This window comes from Pseudoliparis swirei, chromosome 13 (assembly GCF_029220125.1).
Source record: "Pseudoliparis swirei isolate HS2019 ecotype Mariana Trench chromosome 13, NWPU_hadal_v1, whole genome shotgun sequence".
Taxonomy (NCBI): Eukaryota; Metazoa; Chordata; class Actinopteri; order Perciformes; family Liparidae; genus Pseudoliparis; species Pseudoliparis swirei.
In genome coordinates, this window is record NC_079400.1 from 9,174,080 (window position 1) to 9,198,197 (window position 24,118).

Below are 24,118 nucleotides of genomic sequence, written 5' to 3' on the forward strand. Positions count from 1 at the left end.
TTTAAACGTTACTCTTTGGAGAATTTAGTAGATGAACGGAATACCGTAATTTCAATTTAGCGAACTGACTGCTTTTATTTGGGGGGGAAATAACAGAAGGACGTAAATGTCGACCTTTATGTTGAAAGTGGGATTGATTTGCTTCCGGGGGAAAAACTGCGTCAGTCTCGGATAGTTTGGTTTCAGGTCCAGTCCGAGGCACTAAAACCAGTTCTCAACGGAGATAAACATACAGAGGATTACAGCCGCTCTGGCTGCAGCTACACACTCGTCTAACATAGAAAGTGTGCATTAGGAAAGCATTGCTCCGAGTTATAATGCACGAGAGCGACACAGCAGCTGCTATCTCTTAGCCAGCCATGCTAACGCTGCGTTATTAGCCATGTTGCGTCTCAAGGAGGGTTAGTTCCCACCGACTCGCTCCCAAAGTGTGCACTCATGTCGGGCAAGAGCACCGGGGTGGAGTGGGTCGAGACCACCGAGGAGGTCGTGATGACTGAGGAGTGCTTAAACAACACTCCTGCAGGTATGAGACGTTGACTAGTCTGACATTGGATCTGGTGATGTGACTTGTTTACAAGTATAAGTTTTCCCTAATTGGAGTGTTGTTGTTGTTGTTTTGTTTAGTGATGCCGGTTTTGGAGGGAACAGAAACGCCAATCCAGAAGTTGCTGGACACCGTGGGACATGGAGATAACCCGGAGGCTGACGGTGGCTTCTGTAAGCAAGAGGCACTCTTTATATTCACAGCATCATTGGGCTAAAAAAAAAGTTCTTACATTATCTAAAGAAAGAACATGTCTGCATTCATGTTTGTTTTTATTCCTTTTCAACCTTTTCCCCCCCTCTTCTTTGAATGAAGGTTAAATAGCATAACGTTAAACTACTGTGTATCTTCTTGTTTTCCAGATTGTGAGGAGTGTCTGACTCTCTTCCAGGTGCCGAGCGATCCCGCCAACATCACCGTTGGCCCGTCTTTCATCCTCGACTTCCCAACGAGCACGGGGCTCCCCCAGAGGGCCCTCCTCACGCTGCCCTACGGCCTGATGGTAGGCAGGTCGAGCGTTCCCAACGTGGGCGTTGGGGTCATAAACCACGGGCCGACGGTGTCCCCGGGAATGCATTTTGGACCGTACGAGGGGGACGTGACGACGAGGGAAGACGCCATGGCAAGCGACTTCTCCTGGGAGGTGAGAATGGATGTGATTTGTCCTCTCTAAATATTTCTTATTATGGTTATTTGTTGCTAAATGTGCATATTCTGTTTGGAAAAACACCCTGCAGATTTACAAAGAAAAAGATGAATATGAGTACATTGATGCAGCCAGAGAATCGCACTCAAACTGGATGAGGTAATGTATTAAATTCAGTTTCTCTTTCGGCCTCAGAATTCATTTTTAAGAGTCCTCCACCAGTGTCTTCTCTCTCCTCACGCAGGTACGTCAACTGTGCTCGTAACAAAGACGAGACAAACCTCCTGGCGGTTCAGTACAAAGGCAGCATCCTCTTTCATTGCTGTCGCGCCATACACCCTGGAGACGAGCTCATGGTGTGGCCCAGCGACAAATTTCTGGCCCAGTTCAGTGAAGCTTGGAGGCAGGTGTGGGTGATGAAGTTGAATGCAACAGGTACCGTTTACCAACGACAGTTCCCTCGACACAAAAATGACCTTCAACTAAATAATTCATGTAATTTTAAAAAAAACGCTCATCATCTGTTCTCCCCGTTCTCTCCTAAATTCTAGAGAGTAACTCCACTGCAACATCTCAGATCTTCCCGTGCTCCCACTGCCAGCTGTCCTTCACCACAGAGTCCTTCCTCCAGCGGCACACAGAACACTTCCACATGCAGCCTGCAGGGGGCAGCGCGACACCGGCTGCTGAGGCGTCTCAAGCCGAAGATCCCTCTTCCGACTCGGCTCTCCCTGCGGCCTCCCTGGTGGCGTTTTCTGTGGACCCCGTCGAGTCCAAGACGTGTGGCGATTGCGGGAAGACATTCAAGCAAATACCTCACCTCAGGCGGCACAAGCTCTGCGTCCACTCGAACAAACGGCCCTACTGCTGCCCGCAGTGCCGGCGGTGCTTTACCCAGGCGTCCGGCCTCATCAGACACCAGCTGGTTCACAGGAAGCACGCCGGGATGAACGACGCAGACCTCGTTCCCGATCCGGACCTCTGTGAGACGACGGAGAGCTGGACGTTGAGATCCGAACTCTTCAGCGCTGCAGATCCAGCCATCGCCGAGGAAGCGAAGGACGCGAATGAAAGCGAGAACGCACAAGAAGCTATGGATGTAACCGAGACGGAGAGCACTCCCGCCGGAGAGGCGGAAGCTTCCCGATTCAGTTGTTCGGACTGCGACGGGAGCTTCACGAACGAGGCCAATCTGAGGAAGCACAAGGCGACTGTCCACGAGAGGTTGCGCCCGTACGTCTGCACCGTGTGCCAGAAGTGCTTCGGCCAGTGCAACGACCTGACCCGGCACCTGCAGCATCACCAGAAGCAAAGCAAGAGGGGCAAGAAGGCGAAAGAGGCTCCGGAGGAACCTGCCACCATGCCCTTCAGCTGTGCCGAGTGTTCACAGACGTTCGCCTCGGTGGACGCCCTCCAGCAGCACATAACGGAGCGCCACGCCGAGGAGGAGGAGGAGGAGGCGCCGGAGGCCCCCGTGGAAACCCAAGAGTACGATCGGAGCCGCGATCCAGACTTCAGCCCGCAAACGTCAGCGGCTGAAACGGTCGAGTTAGTCCCAAAACGTCAGAGGCCTCAGAGACTCTGCGCCGGATCAAGAATTTCGGCCATAACCAAGCTCATCGCCCCAAAACGAAGGGCGGCCGCCCGCAAGAAGCCGCCGGCCGACCCCGACGGAAAGCGGCCGAAACGCAAACGGTTCAGCTGCAACCGCTGCAAGCGGACGTACGGGAACCCGGACGACCTCAAGGCGCACAAGTGCCCGGCGAAGCAGCTCAAGTGCGCTCAGTGCGGGGCGACCTTCAGCAAGTCCGGCTTCCTGAAGAGACACGAGCAGGTGGCGCACGAGGACGCCACGTCGTACAGCTGCGACCGCTGCGGCAAAGTCTTCTCCACGACCGGCAACCTCAAGCAGCACCAGAAGAGCAAGACGTGCATGAGGTACCACTGCACGTCGGAGCTCTTCCCGTGCTCCTTCTGCCAGTTCTCCTTCACCATGGAGAGCTACCTTATAAAACACGTCAAGAGGCACCACCCGGTGGAGTATCTGTCTCACTGCGACTCCAACGGCCTCGCGGATCAGCTGGAGGAGGAGGAGGAGGAAGACGGGGAAGAGAAAGAGGAGGAGGACGGGAAAACGTACGTGTGCCCACATTGCGGGAAGAGCTACGCCAGCGGCAAAGCGTTCAAATCCCACACGTGCTTCCGGCAGGTGAAGGTGCTGTACCTGTGCACCGACTGCGGGAAGGGCTTCAGCAACCACTACAGCCTCAAGCAGCACCAGCGGGTGCACACAGGCGAGAAGCCGTACACCTGCCCCCACTGCGGCAAGAGCTTCTCGTACACGGGCCAGCTCAACGTGCACCTCAGGACTCACACCGGGGAGAAGCCGTACCTGTGCACGCACTGCGGCGACAGCTTCCGGCAGTCGGGGGACCTGAAGCGGCACGAGAGGAAGCACACGGGCGTGAGGCCCCACAGCTGCGCCGAGTGCTGCAAGAGCTTCAGCCGCCCGCAGAGCCTCAAGGCCCACCAGATGCTGCACCTGGGGCAGCGGATGTTCAAGTGCACGCAGTGCGGCAAGAGCTTCTCCCGCAGCTATCACCTCAGGAGGCACCACCAGAAGATGCACTTGTAGTCGAGGCGCAGTCGAGGCCTTTTTTTTTTTTTTTTGGAAACGCCGCCGAGGTTTGCACTAAACGGTCCAATTGTTCTGCACGTGCCGTTATTTTTTTAAATTTATTTAAGTTTGTTAAAAGCGTTCCAGAACCAAAAGTGTGGGTTTTCATGTGAAGGATAAGCGCGACACTCGCTGCAATTACCACAAAGAAGTTTGCGCTTGTCAAGTTAATTAAACAAATCCTTATTGTCTCAATGTTCACTTTGAAATAATAAAGACCACCAACGTCACCGTCACTGTTGACCATTTATTCCACAAAACATACAATGCAAAGCATGTGCACTGTACAAGCTTTAATATTATGAAAATACTCATAACCATGCCTGTTTTTTTTCTTCTTCAATTCATTAATCTTATATTTGTTTCTGTAGCCATCCAGATCAATTTTGTTGTTTTTAAATGACAGTAAAACTGCCTTCTGAACATTGCTTTTGTCACTTTTTGTCCCTTTTTAGCTCATATTTCCACCGTGACTATATTATAAATATTAAGTAAAAATTAAAATATTTCAGATTTACCTGAACTATACAAACATACTGGTATGACAGTTGACACAAGTAGACTCAATTTCATTTTAAACTGTGCGTAAATTGAAACGGGCGTAAACCAGGCAGTGTATTCCATGTGTCAAGTGCAGCTGCTGGTTCGAGACACAAGCTTTTTAAAATCGATATCTTTGCTGCTGGTTACGGCTTCCTTTTCACAATCCCAGTCCAGTAATGTTTCTCATCAGTAGTCCTAACTAATACCAGTTACACAAGTCCTTGACAACATCCATTTGGAGGGGAGAGAGAGATCCATTTGTGCAGAGGCTTGTTTCTCTGGTCCGTTTTTTTTTTCTTGTTTTCTTTTTTCCTTTTTTTAAAAAGAAGCGAGAGGTTGAAATCGGAGGGGTTGGACGCTCATTGACGAGTCTTTTGGTGTGTAAAAAATACACAAACACTTTTGCAAAGGTAGGCAGCAGGTGGTTCTCAAGGTTAAGTGGCATGACCCCTACGAAGGTCGGGTTACACTTTATAATATTTCGCAGACGCCTTTAACCCTTGTGTCGCCTTCGGGTCAATTTGACCCGATTCAATGTTTAACCCTCCTGTTACCTTTATATTTACTAACATATTTTACCCTTGAGGTCAATATGACCCCAGCTATTAAAATCTCCAGAAAATTATTAGAATTAATATTGTTTTCCAAGTTTAAGTGTGAGGTACTTTATGTTTGTTTGTTGACTCCCGAAAGAACACCGACATTAAACATTGAATCGGGTCAAATTGACCCGAAGGCGACAGGAGGGTTAAAACATAGTTTCCCGTTTCTTCCTCTGTTCCAGTGAAGCACCTTGTTGATGTCTTCTTCAGTGCAATCTCCATCCAATTCACATCACATAAAATATACAACGACCCTCAATCTCATTAGTTTATATTATGTTAAATGTTATACACATTAAAAAATGTACAAACCAAACTGATTGTTAAACCACACAGTATCACATCTGTACAAAAAGAAAACGACAACAACAAAATGTCACAAAACGAGGCAAAAGAAAGAAAGGGAGTTTTTTTTTTTGGCAATTAAAAGCAACAGCCTGCTCTGTAACAAAAACACAAATGAAGGGATTAAATACTGGAAAGGAACAGCACATCTAGAGCTCAACAGAGTCTGTATTTGTGATGATAAAACCGTTCTTCACAATCCCATTAATGGTAACAGAAAAACATGATTAAAAGGGTTAAGTGGCTGGAACCAAGCTCGAGGAAATACCCTGCAGGTCAAGAACAATAACACCGTCTTCGCAGCGGACGAAAGGCTTTTCATTTTTATAAAGGATCAGATTTTAGCTCCTCCACGCGGCACTCTAGGTCAGCCACCTGGAGGAGAGAGAGAGAGAGAGATGCAGTTAATTACATTAATATGGTTGGATCGGTCAGAAAATACCTTGTCTGATATTAAAAGTAAATGTGAAGTTGCCTCAAATTGTTGGCAAACCACACACACACACACACACACACACACTTCATGATTATATGAGTTGGCCAGAGATCGGGTCCTTAAAAGTGATTCATCTGTGCTCACGGAAGAACTCATGATGAATAAAATATAGTGCCTTTTGATATTCCTTTGAATAGGCAAATGGTTAAATTGTCAGTAACAATGAATAAAAAAAGATTATTCTTTTAAAGTTTATATAGAATAAGCACTTGATTTAGTTGTATACAGAAAAAAGAATCTGTTAAATTACTTCTTTTCTGAGCTATTTAGTTTTTTATATTCTGACATCGCTGGGTATGTTGCTGCTGTCAAAGTGTCACGTCTGTGATCACATGATGAGAGGATGACGTGTAACAGAGCTCGTTTACACACTGAATATGTCACAAATGTGTATGTATGTATATATATATATATATATATATATATATAGACATGTATGACTCATCCGGCATGTCTCATTCTGCATGGACAAAAGTCGTCTGCATTCTTGCACATATTTCTTCTCACAGTCTCCACAGATCTGTAATGTGTGAAACAGAATTATATAAAATCCTTTTTTTTAAATGCTCTCTTTTGTTTGTATGAAGGCCACAAGACTCTGCAGTTTTGAGCCAAATTGTTCTCGTGACTGATGATGACAAAAAAGAACAAAGCCTCAAACTAAATAATTAAAAAGTACCGGCCAGCCTTGATGACGGTTCAGTAAAAAAAAAAACGAGTCAAACTGCTGCCCTCTGTGATGCCTTACAATGCCGTATGTGCCTTACGATGCCTTACGATGCCTTACGATGCCATACGATGCCTTACGATGTCTCCCCCCCCCTTACCTGCTCCTGGAGTTGCCCAGACTCCTCTTTGAGAAGAGAGGCCTCAGCTCCTACTTGTGCACAGCGCTGGTCCTCCTTCTTCAGGTACTCGATCTCCCTGTTGACGGACGCAGAGTGTCAGACCGTGCAACCCAGCTGTGACCAATGAAACAACCTCTCCGAGCGCCCTCTATCCAATGCCGCCTCACTTCTGCTGGTACTCCTTGATCAGGCGCTTGGCTTTGCTGTACTTGCGCTCCAGGGCCTGATACTGGGACTGCGTCTCCTTCAGGTGCTCGTCCACCGCCTGGCACAGGCTCTGAGCCTCCATCCAGTAACCCTCCAGCTTGTCCATGCGCTCTTTGTTCTCCTGCAGCGTCTGCTCCAGCTGGGCCTTATCCATACGCCAGCGCTGCTTCTCCTGCTCCGCGTGGTGCAGCTGGAGAGGCGGGGCGGCGTTTTAAATGACGACAAATGATCAATACTTCATCTCACAAAAGGAGACATACTTTATTAAATACAATAACATTTAATCCTACCTTTCTTTTCAGCTGTTGGATCTCGGCTTGGGTCACAGCATGCTTTATTTGGAGCTTTACAGCACAGAGAGATGAGAATTTTAATTACCGTCGGGCACGTGAGAGGAAACAAGCGGTGATTAGATAGAGAAATGCTCCAATTGAGGAGTTCACTTCTCACCTCTTTGTATTTATGTGCCAGTTTCTCCGGGTCCGTCTCAAGGGGCGACATGTCCTCGTTCTCCACCAAGTCAAACACCTCGATGGCGCTGGGATACGGCGGACTGGCCTCCTCATCCTCGTCTTCTTCCTCGTCTGTGCCGTATTCACCGCCCTGCGGGGGACGAGGTGAGGTTAGGAGCCCGTTCGTGCGGTCCGAAGAGGCTGCGCTACGTTAAAGGGCCAGTTCGCCTACATTTTAAACATCGCACCTCGCCTGCTGAATTTTGTGAAGATAATTTGTTCAAACATCAATCGTGTTTGACATTTTTTACTTTTCAGGAGGAACTTAGTTTGGAATTTGGGGATTTCAAACACTTGTGCACATATATTGATACATATTTGGAGGAAATATCACATAAAACCGGAAAACCAAGTTATATAGTGATTTGGTGGCGTCTTTAGAATGACGTGTATTTGCTGTGACACCTAACGGCCACTAGATGGCGCAGAACTCCCTGGAGCAGACTCTGCCTTCCATTATACAACCTCGTGCTTTTCAAGAACCACTTCCCATCATGAATGGGGCAACTTCCTCTCTATTGTTATAATGAAACCACAAGCGTAGTTTCTTGTTTTTGCTCTGTGTACGTAAAACTAAAAACTAGAGAACATCTGAGACACGTGCGATTAACAAAGCAAAGGACATCCGAGGGCAACGCAGCTGACCCTGAGCTTATCGTTTGATCAGAACTGATACCACGCGCTGGACACAATAGCGGTGCACCCACGGCCCAGTCACACCAGAGAGGGTCACTTCTGTTCAGAATCCTAAAGGGGAACCGAGGACCATTCATTTGTTTAAGGAAGTATTTTGTGCCACAACAGGATGAAAATGTCTTCCACTTTAAAGCTATTTTGTGATGTTTTTGTTTTACTATTGTATTACTTGAAGACTTTAAATGTTGATGAATACATTCAGATTTTCTTCTACAAAACAGAGAATTGCAGAGGGTCGACAGGAGTCAGAGAATTACATTATAATGTGTTTTTAATACTTTTTAAAGAAATATTTTAATGAAATTTCAGACAAACTTTCAGACAAATCCTCTTTTTTTCAAATGTAAATAAGCATAGCAGAAAAGTGCTACAGATTTGGTCTCATAGAGCGGACACTTTTCAGATAAATATGACAAGTGTGTTATATGTTGACTCTGCTGCAGCAGAATTTTACTCATTTTAACAGAAACAGTTGATCATTTAAAAACCATACCATAATAAAATTAGAATTTAAGAGAGTTTGAGACTTTTTAAGGACGTGCAGACACGCTGAAAGGGATTCTCTCCAAATATTGATGAAACAAGTTTAGTATTTTCATTCTCTTGTAGCCTGAATCTGCTATTTAATAAATTTGAGCTTAGATTAGATTACTTTATTGATCATTAAGGGGACATTTCTTGAAGCAGCAGCAAACATGTTTACAAATATACAATACAATAAAGTAAAATAGCAGGGAATATTACATTTAACTTAATTTTAAGTGTGTTGTATGTGCATGTGCAAGTGTGCATGCACCTTCACTTCTGCCCTGTGCATGTGCTGTTTCGTCAGATCACCCCGGATCCGACGCCAACACTCCTGGTGTCACAGGGTTCCTTAATAAAAGCCTCACCTCTTGCTCGTCCATGTACTGGTTGTAGCGCTGCTCCATCATCTCCCTCTGCCAGCGCTCCTGCTCCAGGGTCTGCTGGATCAGCTGGGCCACCTCGCTCTGCTCTCCCGGCTTTTCTCGCCGATCACGAAACTGCGTTTGAAAAAATATCATGAACCGAATTATTAGTGGCCAGCTGAACTGAATTAGTCCTTCTTGTGATTTTATATATATATATATATACACATATATACACATATATATATTGGTTTACTCTAGTCCAGTGTTTTTCAAACTTTTCAAGCTCCGGCACATTTTTTTACAATAAAAAAATCCCGTGGTACACCAACACCAAAACAATTCCAAAATGTCAGTTCAGAGTCTGCATTCTTCTTTTTAAATATTTTCTCCATCGCCGTTCTTCACCACAGCGTCTCCAGTGCATCATTTAATTCTACTATCTTAAATCTTCAAGTAATTACTGCGTTACCTACCGCCACGGAAGAGTATTTAATTACTAGGCCAGCCGCTATATTACTGTTTACTATTGCTCAGACACTCAACAATGGCAAATTATTTGCGACAACTAAATAACATATCTTTTGGACCGATTAAGTGAAATTGGACATTTCCCCACGACACACCTGGCGATCTCTTACGGCAAACTGGTGTGCCGCGGCACAGTGGTTGAAAATCACTGCTTTAGTCCATTCAGGAGCACGGACACCGGCTCGACATGGACCACGGCTGTGGTTTTCATATCCAATAAAACCTCTTGAGGTGAAGAAGTTGATTGTATTAATGTAGTCAGGAATGTGCTGGCTCTCTGATGACGCGTCTTCCTGTTTGGAGCTGAACAAAGGCGGTCTCTGTGGGGTTTGGCCTCTTCTATGATTCAAATCAAACCCTGCCTCTCCTTCAGCTCAGTGTAAAGTTCATGATAGTCACTTCATGTTCCCTGATTGAGGCTCACAAGTCCATGCCAATTACAGCCACCGTGTGCAGTGAACGGGAATAAAAACACTGTAAATCACGACGAAGCCATGGACGATTATCAAGCCGGCCGCCTTTTAAATACCTGCGATACGAAAGGGTAATTAAATGCCCATAAACGCACTTCCTTCCCCCGATCTATTTGTTTGCCTGATGTCGTTTTTTTATGAATAGGTCTGAACTCTAGTGCCCATCACTGCAGCGGATCCATAATGCATGAGCAGTATGTGGAGGTCTCTTCACAAGTCACACCACACTAACAATCTCCCTCCCACCCCTGCCAGCCCAAACCCTGAATTATGAATGAGCTTAAATTACAAAAGAGGCACGTCAGCTCCACCAAAACTCCAAAGAGCTCGGCTACACGCATCCCACTCGCATTTCAGAAGTATAATTTTAATGCCAAGTGTATTTGTTCCTGATAACAGTATTTTACGTGGTTCTCGGGAAGCATCAGAGAGCAGCTTTGCAACACTGAAGGGTGTAATCATGACCCCGCGAGAGTCGAGATATAAATCTTCAGTCTGCTGAGCTGAGGGAGCAGGATGTGGTCGATGTCGGTCCAGACTGGCGGCGTGTATTTACCAAGAGGAAACCGTCTCCTCAAGCAAGAATGCAGATGTCACAGCGAAGCGGTGGCAAGTGTAGCAAGACGAAGGTCCTGGACACCGCGGAGGCACAAAGTGCGACGGCTACGGTAGAAATACGCTCACTAGGAGCACAGCGGGGCGTTGAGGTCAATGACATCAGCTAGCTAGCATGCTAACATGTTGACGTTTGGCAGGTAATGTTTACCATGTTCACAAGTGCAAGATTACGCTATATTCATTTTGCTTTAACGCTCCCCCAGGCGGCCCTTTCTGAAAGGAGCTGAAGCCGCCATTGACAAAACAGTCATTTTTTGTTGTAAATATAGCAAAGTGGGTGCTTTAGATAAACACAAGCAGACTCTGGTACTTTATACAATCCCACAAATAAATTTAAAAAATCCTAAACATCCCTTTACATTTTTGAAAGTATTTTTGCTTGAATCAAAGCACGACAACATTTGTAATCTAATGTTGGCGCTAAATGACCTATGAAGTGCATTGTCTTAACAAACAGATGTCGAGTTGAGTTAATATCGTGGTGGTAGAATTGAAAAACCGGCATTTCCATCCCACTGTTATCGCTCACTAACTCTACAGTGGCGTTGGATGATTTGTTTTTCTGGGCCTGAAAGCGCATCAAAGCAACTGTAAAAAATAAATAAATAAAGACTATTCAGAGAAACTCTTACTTGACAGTTCCTAAGGTGTTCCTGAGTACGGAGGCAGCAAAGTTCTGGGTGACTCCCACCAAACTGGTCCCGTCCACCTCCACAATCAGATCGTTCACCTGGATCCTGGAGGAGGTAGTGAGGAGAGACGTTCAGCACTCACAAGTCATGGCTCCATTGTGGACTTATCATCGTTTTGACACTGAAGCCCACAAAACCCACACTCCATTTAGAAGTCCGCAGTCTTGGCAGCGAGACCCATCTGCAGTTGCCAGGAATCGGAGAGACAAGTGGGGCACTGAAGCATCCATTCTCGGAAGTACAGCTAAAACTACTCACCTCAGTTTGACACATGGTTCAAAACGAGATAAAAAGGCCTTTTCAGTTCTCATGTGTCTTTGCCAGAAGAATAATCAGGATAATCCGATTTACCATGAACTAACATACCTGGTATCCCTGTGTGCTGCTCCTCCATCCGTGACCGTCTTGACAAAGATGCCCAACTTCTCCAGGCCCATGTCGGCCCCAGCGCCCATCCCGATGATACTGATGCCCAGGCCCTCGCCGTCTGAAGGAGAGTGGGGAAACAGCTGTTACCGTGCTGTCACTGTCATGTAAGTTTTAACAGCTCTCGGTCAGATTGATGTGTTATGCCGTCATGATACAACTCTCAGTGGGGGGGGAAAGCGCGCCTTCGATTCCATGTCCATGTCCTTGTGCTCGGGATCTATTTGGGTGAGTAAGTGAGTAAAGGAGCAGTGCTCTTCTCTTTGCCTTCATCACAGGCGTGAAAAATACAGATTTATTGTAGTTTAATTGTCGACATAGTGATGTTTATATTTAGTGTTACTCACCAAAATGCATTGTGTGTGTGTGTACTTGAGGCTGGTACAATGCACTTTCTCCCTAATGAAAGATTGTGTTGTTTACATCCATGATTGCTCGCTCGCCGTGACTGCTTTGTCGGCTCAGTACTGCATTTCTTTCCACACTACTGCCAACAGCTGTCAATTAGCGGGATAACACGAAAAGGGTAGCAGGAGTGTCCGTGGCAACACTTTGGCTGCATGATGGCAGCGCGGCTCATCGTCAAAAACTACACAGAGCATCGTTCAGCGATCCTCCGTTGCAAGTGGAAACATCCTAATTTACTCATCAAATCAGCCAACTGGAGGCTGATTTAAGACGAGGTGTTTTATTTGCACTTTCTTTGCACATTAAAAGCAATGTGTAGGCCTATGTTGCTGTAATGGATTTATGTTTGTAATTTTAAAAAATGCCTGCACACGCTTCTTTGCATCCTTAGGATTTTAGAAATAATAACAACACTATTTCAGTTAACCTCTTCAAATGTAAAGTGAAAGTTACATAAGTGATAAACACCCAGATTTCCTGCCTGTTGTGTATATTTTTCTCCACTCTTCCCCCCCCCCCCCCCTGCTTATGCCTATTTTGTAATCTTTGATTAATCTCCTTCTGGATTCATTTAGTTTTATAATATAGAAAACAAATCATTTAGAACACAGTCACATACTGTATGGTATCCTGTGGTACCTGCACTGTTCACAATTCTAAATATAGTCGTCTATGAATACATTAATGCACTTTAATGTTGAAGGGATGTTGAGGGAAGTGTGGCTCCCTCGAGGAAACCGGGATGTTGGCAGAAAGCAGTCGATGGGCACTGAAGGCCTTTTTACATCAGTAATTAAGAATGTTTTTTTCAAATGTTTTTTTATCTGCTGTCAAAGAGAGACAGAAAGCACAGATTAAACTGTCCGGTGGGTAGTTCGTCAAAATTAATTCTCAAATACCTTTCTGTGAATGTGAAATTCCTGGTTCTCATTTTTGCTTCCATTTGTATGCAAACCACCCACCCGGTGACCCATGCGGGTTGAATTAAATGCTTTGATTTCTTCAAATACCGTGCACATAAAAGACAACGTTGTCATGTTCTGTACCTTTCTCCAGCTCCACGGGGAACAGGTCCAGCCTCTCCACCCTCTTCTCCAGCTCGTACTCTGCAGACGCTGCCATGGGATCCACGTCTTCATTGCGCCGGTCGTAGTCCTCGTTGGGGTAGGTGGAAAACACCTGGAAGGAGGAACAGAGACACTTGAACCTCTTTGCTCAAGACTATGGAAGGCAGTGTCATTTAGTTTTTTTGCAGAGTAATCTGTCAAATATGAAGCTATCACTAGGAGATGATTAGCTTAGCTTAGCACAAAGAGGAAACAGCTAGCCTCTGTCCAAAGGTTTAAAACCCGTCCCTAACAGAACCTTAAAAGGTTGTTGATTAACAAATGTCATCTGCTCAGAAACTTAAGTGTGAAAGCAAGTATTTGTGGTTTAGACAGAAGCTGGCTAGCTGTTTCCCCCTGTTTCCAGTCTTTGTGCTAAGCTACGCTAATTATATTCAACATAGGAAATGTCAAACTATTCCTTAAAATGAGTCCCCTCTCTGGTGATAACGGATCCTCTCTGTGGTGCTGCTTGCTGCATCTAAAGGTCAGCGAGTGTTGGCCCAGATCAACGTGTGAGATTCTGCTACTTAGAAACTGGAGATGACGCTTCTTTTTTCTTTACAGCCATTGTGGCTTATGACCGTGTTATGCTACTACAGTCGTTATTCTAGCATGCACTCCAAGTATAGTAACTGCTCATGAAAACAGAAAATAAACCACTTCCTGTGCACCCTGGGGAGCGTGGTAAATGTTGAATCACTTGTGTGCCAGTGTGTTTCAACAGGTGCAAAGAGAGTAAATTGTGGGTTCACCAAAAACAAATCCACAGTAAACTAAACTGCAATGTTTCTTTCAGAACTCCTGTCCATATATTAAATCCAGTTTTTCTCAGTTTAGTGCCTTTAATATGTGTATTCTTTTACGCTAATACAAATGGAAAGATTGAAATGATAATAATAATGGGAGTGGGGGGGGGGGTCCGAAGAAATGTTATAATATTCTAGATATCATCACCAAACGCCTGTAGAGATGTATGCAGCTGGGACAGACAGACTGGATACATGGTTATAATAAAATAAAAAAACTGACTGCCGGTGTAAATGCGCACATAATGCAATTTGAAAGTATCGACCACTTTGTGTCCACGAGGCCCCCGAGCTGGTAAAGTGTATCAAACACAGCCGATCACAACCGCTGAAGTTGCTCTCAATAAGACAGAGAGAGGCCTCTGTCTTCCCACATTCACTCTGGGCCACCAGCACGACAGTTTACATAACCACATCCAGCATGCTAATGGAGGCCTTCTGCAGCTGCTACACACACACACACACACACACACACACACCAAGAGTCTTCCAAGACGATTATGCATGCACCACACTGCATGCTCCACTAGCTCCACCAGTTCAGTGCCAGACCTTCTCTTCTCACACATTCTTTCATTTATTCTAACTCCATTCTCAACTTTTTTTCTCACAAGTTCCCTGTGAAGCGACATTTTAACACGTTTCTTCTTCTTCTTCTTCTTCTTCTTCTTCTTCGTTTACTTTCTCTCACTTCTCTCTCTCTCCGCTGTTTTGTTCATCCATCTGTGTTACAAAGTAGAGGCTCGTAGCTTCGATGCTAACCCTTTAGTCATATGGGCTCCGTCTCCCTGGCAACCCCACAGTAAAGAGGCTGTCAGTATTGACAGTGCCTTTGAAATGTAAGCAGCTACCTCCTCTCTCTGTCTTCAGTATCATTGCATTTTCATGCCTCATTGACTACTGTACAGGCCTCTCCTTCTCCTTCAAAGCCATTGAATCATTAATATGCTCTGAATGTCGTATTTGGATGTTTAAACTGACGGACTATTTGATTTAAAAAAAAGATGAGTTATTTATTCATTTATATCAACTATTGATCAGACGAAACAAGCAAGTTGAGTGAGTGCTGGATCTGGAAAACATTTTACAGACTGAACAATTAAACTGTGACGTATCTATGATGCAAAATATAATTAGGTACAGTAGTGTTTTAAGTCACACTATATATTAAGTCAAATTTAACCCGCCCATCCTGCAGATGACAGAGAGCGTGGGAGCAGCTCTGATGGCTTTTGATCTAGGTTACCTTCGTATTTAGAGGGATTAGCAGAATGTGGATTACAGACACACAAAATAAACTGTTTGCCTCCTTAGTAACGGGACATAAAACAACAACAGTGCAGCCTACGTGCCCATTGTGGCGCTGTCACGTGGCCCTGACTTTAGAGATCAAGAGCTGGTGACTTGTGGTGCCCTCATTTTACACCCACGATGCTAAAGAAGATCAAACACGAAGGTTCAGCAGCGTTTAACATGGCACTGGGAAAACAACAAAAACACACACACACACACAGCCAGGATCGGATGTGTGCCGTGACCTGCAGCCTTGGGCAAGTTCAGGACTCGTGTGGCGATGCAGGCGAGGCTACAATCCAACCCTCTCGGATACTGAATGAACAATTTCCCTTCCCTCCCACACAGGGCAGAAAGACGATGGGGATCCTGCACGATGCGACCTCTCAACACGACCTCACCCAAGTGTGAGGATGAGGAGTCTTTGAAAGACAAACATTGGGATTAAAGGCAGGGTGATGGGGGTGGGTGGGCAGGGCGGGAGGAGGACGCTGTTCCAGTTGTGGCAGATAGGAGGTCAGAGAAGCCAACAGATGGACAGGAAACTCCCTCCCTCTCTCTCTCCCTCCCTCCCTCTCTCCCTCCCTCTGCTATCGGCCTCCTGGGATGTCCTACAAAAGCTCTGTGGGCAGTAAGCTAAGACACTCACCAGCTTGTGTTTGTGTCTGCCTCGAGAACCCACTTGGGACTGCAAAGGGTAATAAAAATAACCAGTCACAACTACCCTTTTGACAACATCGTGACAGAGACGTGGCCAAATGATAGAGCTGCTCTGGAGGCTCCCCTGCAGTGTGGTTACATCTCGACCGCCTTCTGGCTACAATGCGATGCGTGTCACACTGTGGTGGTTTTAACTGTGGGAGTCGGTGCCCTCCCTGCCCCCGCTGCCCACATCTGCATGTCAACTTCTTTCCCTCTTCACTCTCCAAAATAACAGATCTAATTTTGGATTCAGCCAATGGGATGTGTGGAGGCGGTGCCATTGTTTTTTTTACAACAGAAATAGCGCGTTTCCACTCTCCACATTCTGTAGCGGCCGACTTTCCATCATTCGCATTGCTCATAGCGCAACGGCTATTATTTCAACCTGTTTGGCTGCCACTCTCCGTTTCTACCTTAAACACGATTAGCGTGCACAATGTGAGGTGTGGCGCTTCGTTGATGCAATTATTCCACTTTTCTTGGGGTCAGAATACTTGCGGGACGCTTTATGAAGCCGTCAAAGTTAACCATAGGCAGACCAGAAGAAGCACTTTTCCACTTAACAGTTTAATTGCATCATTATGAATTGCTCTCCCAACCGCCGGAGGTCCAGAAGTGGCAGGTAATTGCTTCTAAACCCTCCTTAAATTGAGAGTTAATCCAGATCCCAGATGTGCAACATGCACATAGAAAATAAGGATGTGGTCCTGGCTGCCGTAGCCCTGAACGACTCCTCCAGCCAATGAAATGGATATCGTAGGTTTGTCATGGTAACGGTTGCATGGCACCAGAGTCTGTGACTTTTTGGCAGGCCAGCCGTTGGTCAGCAGTCAAGTTTAGGCTTAGCGCTCGCTGACCCCGAGGAGAAACACGGCAGCATGAGAATAAAGCCAGCGGCTGGGGACTGAAGAGGACCGAGGGTACAGAAACTATAGAACTACATTATTATTATTCGTAGTAGTAGTATTATTTATCTGCATTCTATATATACACACATAAACAAATGGTTACATCTAGTGCAGTGAGTCCCTACCCTCCGTACAACCCTTATAAAGTATTTGATTGATTTAACTGTATTTTATATATTTTTCCAGATTTAATATCCAATATATTTACATGTCATATTGCTTTGCACAGTCACAATCATATAACCAGATCTAGGAAATCATATGATTCAACAATATGCATTTGGTATTTAATACAATACAATATTATTTAGCATAGTTATTTGTATTTATACCATCTTAACTGCAACATTTTGTATTGTGTTGCTGCCAATTTAAAGGATAGGGCTGATGATGTCCTGTATGTTTCCTATTGCCAACAAATCCAGTGAAAGATTAACACATAACCAAAAGCCTTATAGTATCTAGTTTATCTCCCTGTGTCGTAAACCTCTGTTATCGTCCAAAAGCATTTAAAAACTCATGAGTGAGCCACACCAGGTGACATGTTCCTTCATTACGCTGCAAGCAGACAATCCAATACAATTTTGCAATACAATTTTTAGCACAAAAGAAATGCAATATTTACTCAAGCTTCAGTAACGTTTGCCACAAACTACAATGTCCAGTTGTTACAGGGAATAATTTGGTATTTTTCAGAATTATTATTATTATTATACTTATTATTATTATTAATCATATAAAACTGTATCTTTGCAACTAGTTCCAATAGGAACAATTGGGCTTGAGTGCCACAGACAGGCTGGATTGTTTACATCAGCTTTATATTATATTAACTAGAGAACTTGAAAGACTTGTTGTTCTTCTTTTTTTTTTAAGTTGGAAATGTTGGAAAAGACAGAACAACACTGAGACAACGAGGAATCGGAGCGAGGTGGCACCCACCACCACTGCAGCAGGGCCAAGGGGGGGAGAGTGACCTTGCTGATAATCTGTCTGTCTCTCAGCCTCCTGGCTGTGAGTAATGCCCCGTATGAAATACTGCAGTCTAAGGAGTCAACAGTTTGAGGATAACTCGACATATGGTGATGCATTGACTCTCCCTGGGCGATCCCTCCTGGTCTGACCTGAGTGGTAAACACAAACCACTGTAGGTTGCGTTTTTTTGGGCGCTCTCCATTTTGCAATTTATGGGAGAAGACTTTAAAAAAATGCAATTTCTCCTCCTGCGTGTGTCAAGTCCAACACGCTCAGTTTATTATAATATGAGAACAGTTTGTTTGTGTTAATGATACAGTGTGAAACTAAATCATAGGTGTTCTTGGAGCAGGCTGGGAGGACTTGCGTAGGCAGCAGAAATCCACAGGAAAGTGTGTGTGTGTGTGTGTGTGTGTGTGTGATGGGAGATAAACAAAAATATTAAAGTGTAATAGTAGACTAGATGATGACTTAGCAAGGTGATTCTGGAGCATGAAGAGTAAATCTGATTATTTTGTTTTTGTGGTGCACACAGCGCAAATCCTGTGGAGATTATCTTATTTTACGCTTCTTTTTTAAGAATAGGATAGACAATTTGTTTTAAATCACAGGAGGCTACATCATGGACTGCAAAATAACTAGAAGAAGAAAAAAACAAGAGAAACCGAATTAATGAGACCTAGTGAGGCAACTTCCTCCTGGAGAACGAGGCAAGTCTGCGACGATAACAATGCTGCTATTTTTACAAACAGTCGGTGAGGGGTGACAAAGAGCGAAAGGGAAAAAGGAGGGAGCGAGAGAAAGAGTGTCGGGAGGAGCAAAACAAAGGCTTGAGTGTGAACCCGAAGCAGAAGATAACTTGATTAAATATGTGCACGTCTGTCTGATGTACAAAATCATACATGGATTGACCTCTCCTCCTCTCAAACAATTTGTCACCACACGAACTGGATATCGGCTCACAAGAGGTGCAGCAAGAGGGGATTGTATCGTCCCTCTCAGGAAAAGTGCTTTTAGTCATGCTGCTTTCTCAGTACAAGCAGCAGTTGACTGGAACTGCATTCCAGTATCTATCAGAGAGCTACAATCATTCAACTCTTTTAAAGCAGAAACAAAGAAATGGTACATTACTACCCAGCTCTGTCAGCACTAGACTGTAACTACCTCCTCCATCTGTCCAGGTTGGACTTTCATTTTGTCTGTCTGTCAGTTGTTGTCTGTCTGTTGTCCGGTCTCTGTATGTCTTGACTTGCTGGTTTACTCAACCTGCGTGTCTTCACTTGTCGTTCACCTGTTTACAGTTGTATGTCACATTTAGTCTGTAAGCTTTTATGTTGTATCTCTGACATTATGTTTTTATTCTGTCCATTTTAACATTGTTCTCCCCTATTTTATTTGCTTTATCTGTAGATTGTATTTGCAATCTTATGTTTTTAGGTTTGTTCTTAACATCAGCAACATTGGGACTACAGATGAAAAATAGCCTCTTGGCTAACTCTGGCACATTTACTGCAATGTTTTTATCAATGTGCACTGTCCCTTATTAAATAAACCATTTAAATAAAGTGCTATTTTCTCCGCCAGTGTGAGAGGAGGCAGACAGACAGGCAGACAGACAGGCAGACAGACAGGCAGACAGACAGGCAGACAGACAGGCAGACAGGCAGACAGACAGGCAGACAGACAGGCAGACAGACAGGCAGACAGAGAGGCAGACAGTTAGGCCGACAGGTAGGCAGAAAGACAGGACAGTGTGGTATAATACAGGGACAAAGTAAAAGGCACGCGTCCAGATGTCCAACAACAACAACACCTCATTGTGCCCAAAAATATGTTGCGCAGGGGGAAATATGCAGTAAAAATGGGCACTTCCTGTTTGGAGGAGAAACCAACTGACACTGTGACTTTAGAGCTGGCAGTTATACAGTCACATGACATTTGAGCAACATAATAATGCCCATCCCATTTGACCTCAATGCCCCCCCCCCCCCATCTCAACTCTCATCCAACCCTGCATAAATCTCCATAACAAAGGCCAGTGTGAACGAACTCAGTGGGAGGTTATTCTCCGCTGACGGCTGCAGGCACACAACCAGATTCAGCCTTTGTTTTTCATCAAAGCTCACGAGTTATGACTTCTTTAAAAAAACAACGGCATGAATAATGCTTCCTCCTGCTATCCATCTTTGATCTCACGAGGATAAACTAAAGTGATGGACGTCTGCTTTTGTCTATTTCTGCCTACTTTACAACTGTGTGATGGACGTTTGCTTCCATCCAGGGTGGGTGGATATTGGAGCCTAACATTGGCTTCCCAATTGGCTCAAACACATTCAAAGAAATTGCTGCACATAAAGACTTCATAAGCTACATTTCTTACCAGTTTAAAATACTGTATTGGTGTTGATATTATGGAGAGGGAGAGACATTATTTAAAATGTAAACATTGTGTGTGTCCTTAAGACCAAACCTGAATTAACTTTAAATATGAGCTGTAGAATTGATATACTTATTTACATCCGTTTCTCCCCCTCAGCCTCCGTACATTCCTTGTGTTACCGCTCGCGTGAGAGAAGAACAAGAAAACATATTTAAAATTCAAGAGATATCAAAACAGAACCGTTTGTTCTTTTTGTTGCATCCAGTGTGATGCTGTAATGGTCCCAGTGTGTGTGTGTGTGTGTGGGGGGGGGGGGGGGGCTATATAGATAGCTGGTAAATAAATAGGTAAATAAAAATAGCTTTAAACCCTCAAAGTGAAAATGAAAGGCTAGCTGTTTCCCCCCGTTTCCAGTCATTGTGCTAAGCTAAGCTAGCCGGCTTATGCCTGCAGCTTCATATTGACAATACAGTTGTCTCAATCTTCTCATCTAAAAGCAAATAAGCATATATAGCAACATGTTGAACTGCCTATTTAAAGTGTACAGCTCTGTGTGAGGGATTGTTGCTAAAAGTGTTTACGTCAAAGGTTTGTGTTTGAAATTTAAAAAACAGGAACTGTCGAATAATATTGAAAAATCGAGCTCGAGTGACTCGCCGAAGATGGCAAGAGCGACGTTCGACTTGACCCCTCGTGGTGTGGCACGGGAGCCCTTCGTCGCTGACATGTCTTTCTGCGTGAGGGAGTGTGTGCGATGTGCAGCGTCCGAGCCAACTTCGGCTGGCAGAGTCTGTACGAGGCAGAGCAGCGAGTCTGAGCTGGAGAGGATTTCTGATGCTCCTCTCCAGATCATTACACAACCCCCAGACACAGAGAGACACTTTAAATCAACCCTACCGCTCCTCCTCCTACTCCTCCTCTCACTGATCCACGAGTGTTTCTTTTCTCACGTCCTCCCTCTCTTTCTCTCTCACACACACACACACACACACACGCAAAAACACTCCATTCCTCACCCAGCTCCCAATAGACTGTCCGCCGACCTCTCATTGGCCACGGCGGCGGCAGCAGCAGCATCAGCAGCATCCACTTCTCTAAAAACAGGACTAATTATCCAGGCCTCTTTGTTCCTCCTCCCCCGGCAATTATTTACAGAAGTGGCTCCCACTGCGTTTCAGATCATTATCTGCATCGCAGATCATTTCGGGGCCCCGATGTCAGCTGCACAGGAGGAATGCAGGACCGACCATTAGCAACTGGCTACTGTGGAAGGGCTGGGGGGGGTAGTAGTGTGTGCAAAGCCCCGTGTTGAAACAGGGTAAAAATCAAAATGTCAGCATCATTCCGACACCGGCAGACGCTGAGTGACTTCAATAAAGCAGCTGGCAGTGGTGCTGACGGTGTCTGTAGCACGGTAGATAAGCATTAAGGTCGAAATGAACTCGCCTCTCAACAGATCCCACTACATGGACACAATCACACATCAGCAGCTCGGTCTAATTGGACAACGCTCTGTGTGCACTACCTTCAGTTTCATGTGAACTCCATGAGTTCTTCGCCTGGGCATTTCCTCACCTTGATGGCCTCTGTGCTGAAGTGGATCTTCCTGGAGGGGGGCGGGTCCTCCTCCACAGGCAGCCCGGAGATCTCCACACAGCTGGACTCGGTTTCATAGCTGTCATCGACCTCTTCTTCCTCCTCGTCCACCTGGCTTCCTCCAAAGTCCTCCCCCACCGCGCTGTAGGTACTGATATCCACAGAGTCGCGCCCCGACTGGTCTTCTCTGAGAGTCCGGTCTTGTTTGTCCACAGCATCCCTGGCCACCGCGCCACCCTTTGGAGAGCTCTGCTTCTGGGCAGCGGCGTCTCCGTTCTCCACAGAGACGTGGATGTCACCTTGCAGTGTTGTGCTGTTGGGGCCCTTGGCCCCGTAGCGTTCCTCGGGTTTGACCTCAACGCCTGCGTCGGACACTGTCTTTTCTCGCTGCTCGTGTGGCTCTCCTGCGGTGCTGTGAAGTTCAGTGTCCGGCGGGCTTTGACCCCCATTACAGCTTTCAGATGGAGGAGTCATCCTCCCCCTGGGGCCCCTCGGAGGCCCCTCGAGGCCCATCGGATTTCTGATATCTTCCTCCGGGTTGCCCGCTGCAAAGGCACAAACCCTCTTTGTGATTATTTTCGAGTTCAACACACCCACCTTGGCGCTGACCCCCCGGGAGGGGAGCGGCGGGGTAGAGGAGAGGCGGTGGAGGTTGTTCCGGAGTTCGGCCGCCCGTTCGAACACGGCGCTGAGCTGGCTGACCGTCGGGGACACGGCCTCGCAGGCGTCCAGGCTGTCCAGGGACTCTGTGCTGCCGTTGAAACGAGCCATCACGTCCAACCTGCCATCCTGGAAGCCTGAGGCCTTGTCGGTCTTCAGCAGGACCCTGGTGGTGGCCAGCTTCTCGTGCTGCTGCCGCCTCTCCTCCTGCTGATGTCTCTCATCCTCCTCCTCCTCCTCTTCTTCTTCCTCCTGCTCCTGCTGTCTCTCGTCCTCCTCGTCGTCCTCGTCCTCCTGCTGCTGCCTCTCCTCCTGCTGCTGTCGCTCCTGCTGCTGCTGCTCGAAGATGCGGCGGGTCTCCTGCAGCTTGGAGTAGCTGGGCGACGAGGCCCGCGGGTGCCCGTTTTCCGGTTTGGTGGTGTCGAATTTGCTAACGCGCTCGGACACGGTGGATCCCAGCTTCAGCAGCGCGCTGTGGTCCACGTTCTCGTTCAGGCTGCCGGCTCTGGGGAGGGAGAGGCGCACCGATTTGTCGGCGTTCCTGGCGCATTCCTCTCCCTCCGCATCGGCCGGGGATGTGGTCTGCATCTGCTGGAACATGTTCTTGATACGGTGCACATTGGAGCCGTACCTGCGCCCCCGGGGGCCGTCCTGCAGGTCCCCGTTAGCGGCATTGTCTCTTACGGGCTTCAGGGCCTGCATCCCCGCTTCGTACGCGTTCCTGTGCGGGGATGGGCTCCTGAGCGTGGAGCCGGAGCCGGTGCTCTTGGATGTGGATTCGGTCTTCATCATGGTCAGTCAAGCGTCGCAACGGATGCTCAGCGACGGCATGTCTCCTTTCTCAACGGCCCGGTGCCAAATCGGTACTCTCCACCAGCAGCCGATCCAAGAGCGAGGTGGCGCCCGGACTAGACCGGCAGATGGGGAGAAACAAAAACAACAGATCGTATTAAAGGCCTGCTTGCATCCGCTGCAATCCCCGTCCAATGCAACGGAGAAAGTGAGCACGATGCATCTGTCATTAGCTGGCTTGCAGTTGCTACAATGCAAAAAAAACGGAAGCCTCACAGATAATTGCATTAGTCATTTAAAAAAATACAATAATTTGCACAGAAAAGCAGAACGGTAATGAGCCGCGGATTCACCGCAGCTGACGACAGATTGCTTACGTTTAATCCTTTTTTACAGGCAGCATCATTTTGATCTCTTCACTCTGTGAGCTGCAGATTTCTGGTCCTCCTCTCGCAGCGGCAGAGTGCTGCTGCATGGAGGAGAGAGCCGCTGGGTCCTAGTGCTCGTTACTTTTCTGTCGTGTGTGTGTGTGTGCGCGTGTGTGTGTACGTGTGTGTGTGTGTGTGGAGGAGATAGCTGTTTGTTCTAGGAGATTTACTGCATACAATCCGAATGTCCTATGCTTATAAGAAGTGTATTAACAATAATGTGTTGGAGTGAGCGATGGGAAGGCCATTGTTTCATTTCTTACGTATGAAATATACAAAATCAATAGAAGTAAAGTAGGTAACGGTCACATG

General features: G+C 46.2%; 2 protein-coding genes across 2 annotated transcripts; one reads left to right on the plus strand and one right to left on the minus strand.

Annotated features, from left to right (window-relative positions):
* The first annotated feature begins 158 nt into the window (after positions 1-158).
* LOC130203677 (histone-lysine N-methyltransferase PRDM9-like) lies at positions 159-4,106 on the plus strand. Its single transcript, XM_056430037.1, has 6 exons — positions 159-526; positions 628-720; positions 910-1,190; positions 1,285-1,352; positions 1,438-1,628; positions 1,745-4,106. Exons 1-6 carry the CDS (start codon positions 439-441, stop codon positions 3,826-3,828), a joined length of 2,805 nt encoding a protein of 934 aa, XP_056286012.1. The 5' UTR covers positions 159-438; the 3' UTR covers positions 3,829-4,106.
* On the minus strand, positions 4,104-23,784 carry LOC130203678 (neurabin-2-like). Its single transcript, XM_056430039.1, is given in 12 exon segments — positions 4,104-5,735; positions 6,684-6,780; positions 6,872-7,101; positions 7,202-7,255; positions 7,362-7,514; positions 9,013-9,138; positions 9,141-9,144; positions 11,264-11,368; positions 11,690-11,810; positions 13,204-13,336; positions 21,906-23,494; positions 23,756-23,784. Coding segments are annotated over 11 exon segments (2,547 nt in total). The 5' UTR covers positions 23,379-23,494; positions 23,756-23,784; the 3' UTR covers positions 4,104-5,684.
* Between the last annotated feature and the right edge of the window lie 334 nt (positions 23,785-24,118).

Excerpts from the sequence above, each read along its gene's own strand:
- LOC130203677 (XM_056430037.1), top strand. The coding sequence starts at position 439 with ATGTCGGGCAAGAGCACCGGGGTGGAGTGGGTCGAGACCACCGAGGAG. Across the intron at positions 1,353-1,437 it reads TCGCACTCAAACTGGATGAG|GTACGTCAACTGTGCTCGTA; the intron begins GTAATGTATTAA and ends CTCCTCACGCAG. Across the intron at positions 1,629-1,744 it reads GATGAAGTTGAATGCAACAG|AGAGTAACTCCACTGCAACA; the intron begins GTACCGTTTACC and ends CCTAAATTCTAG.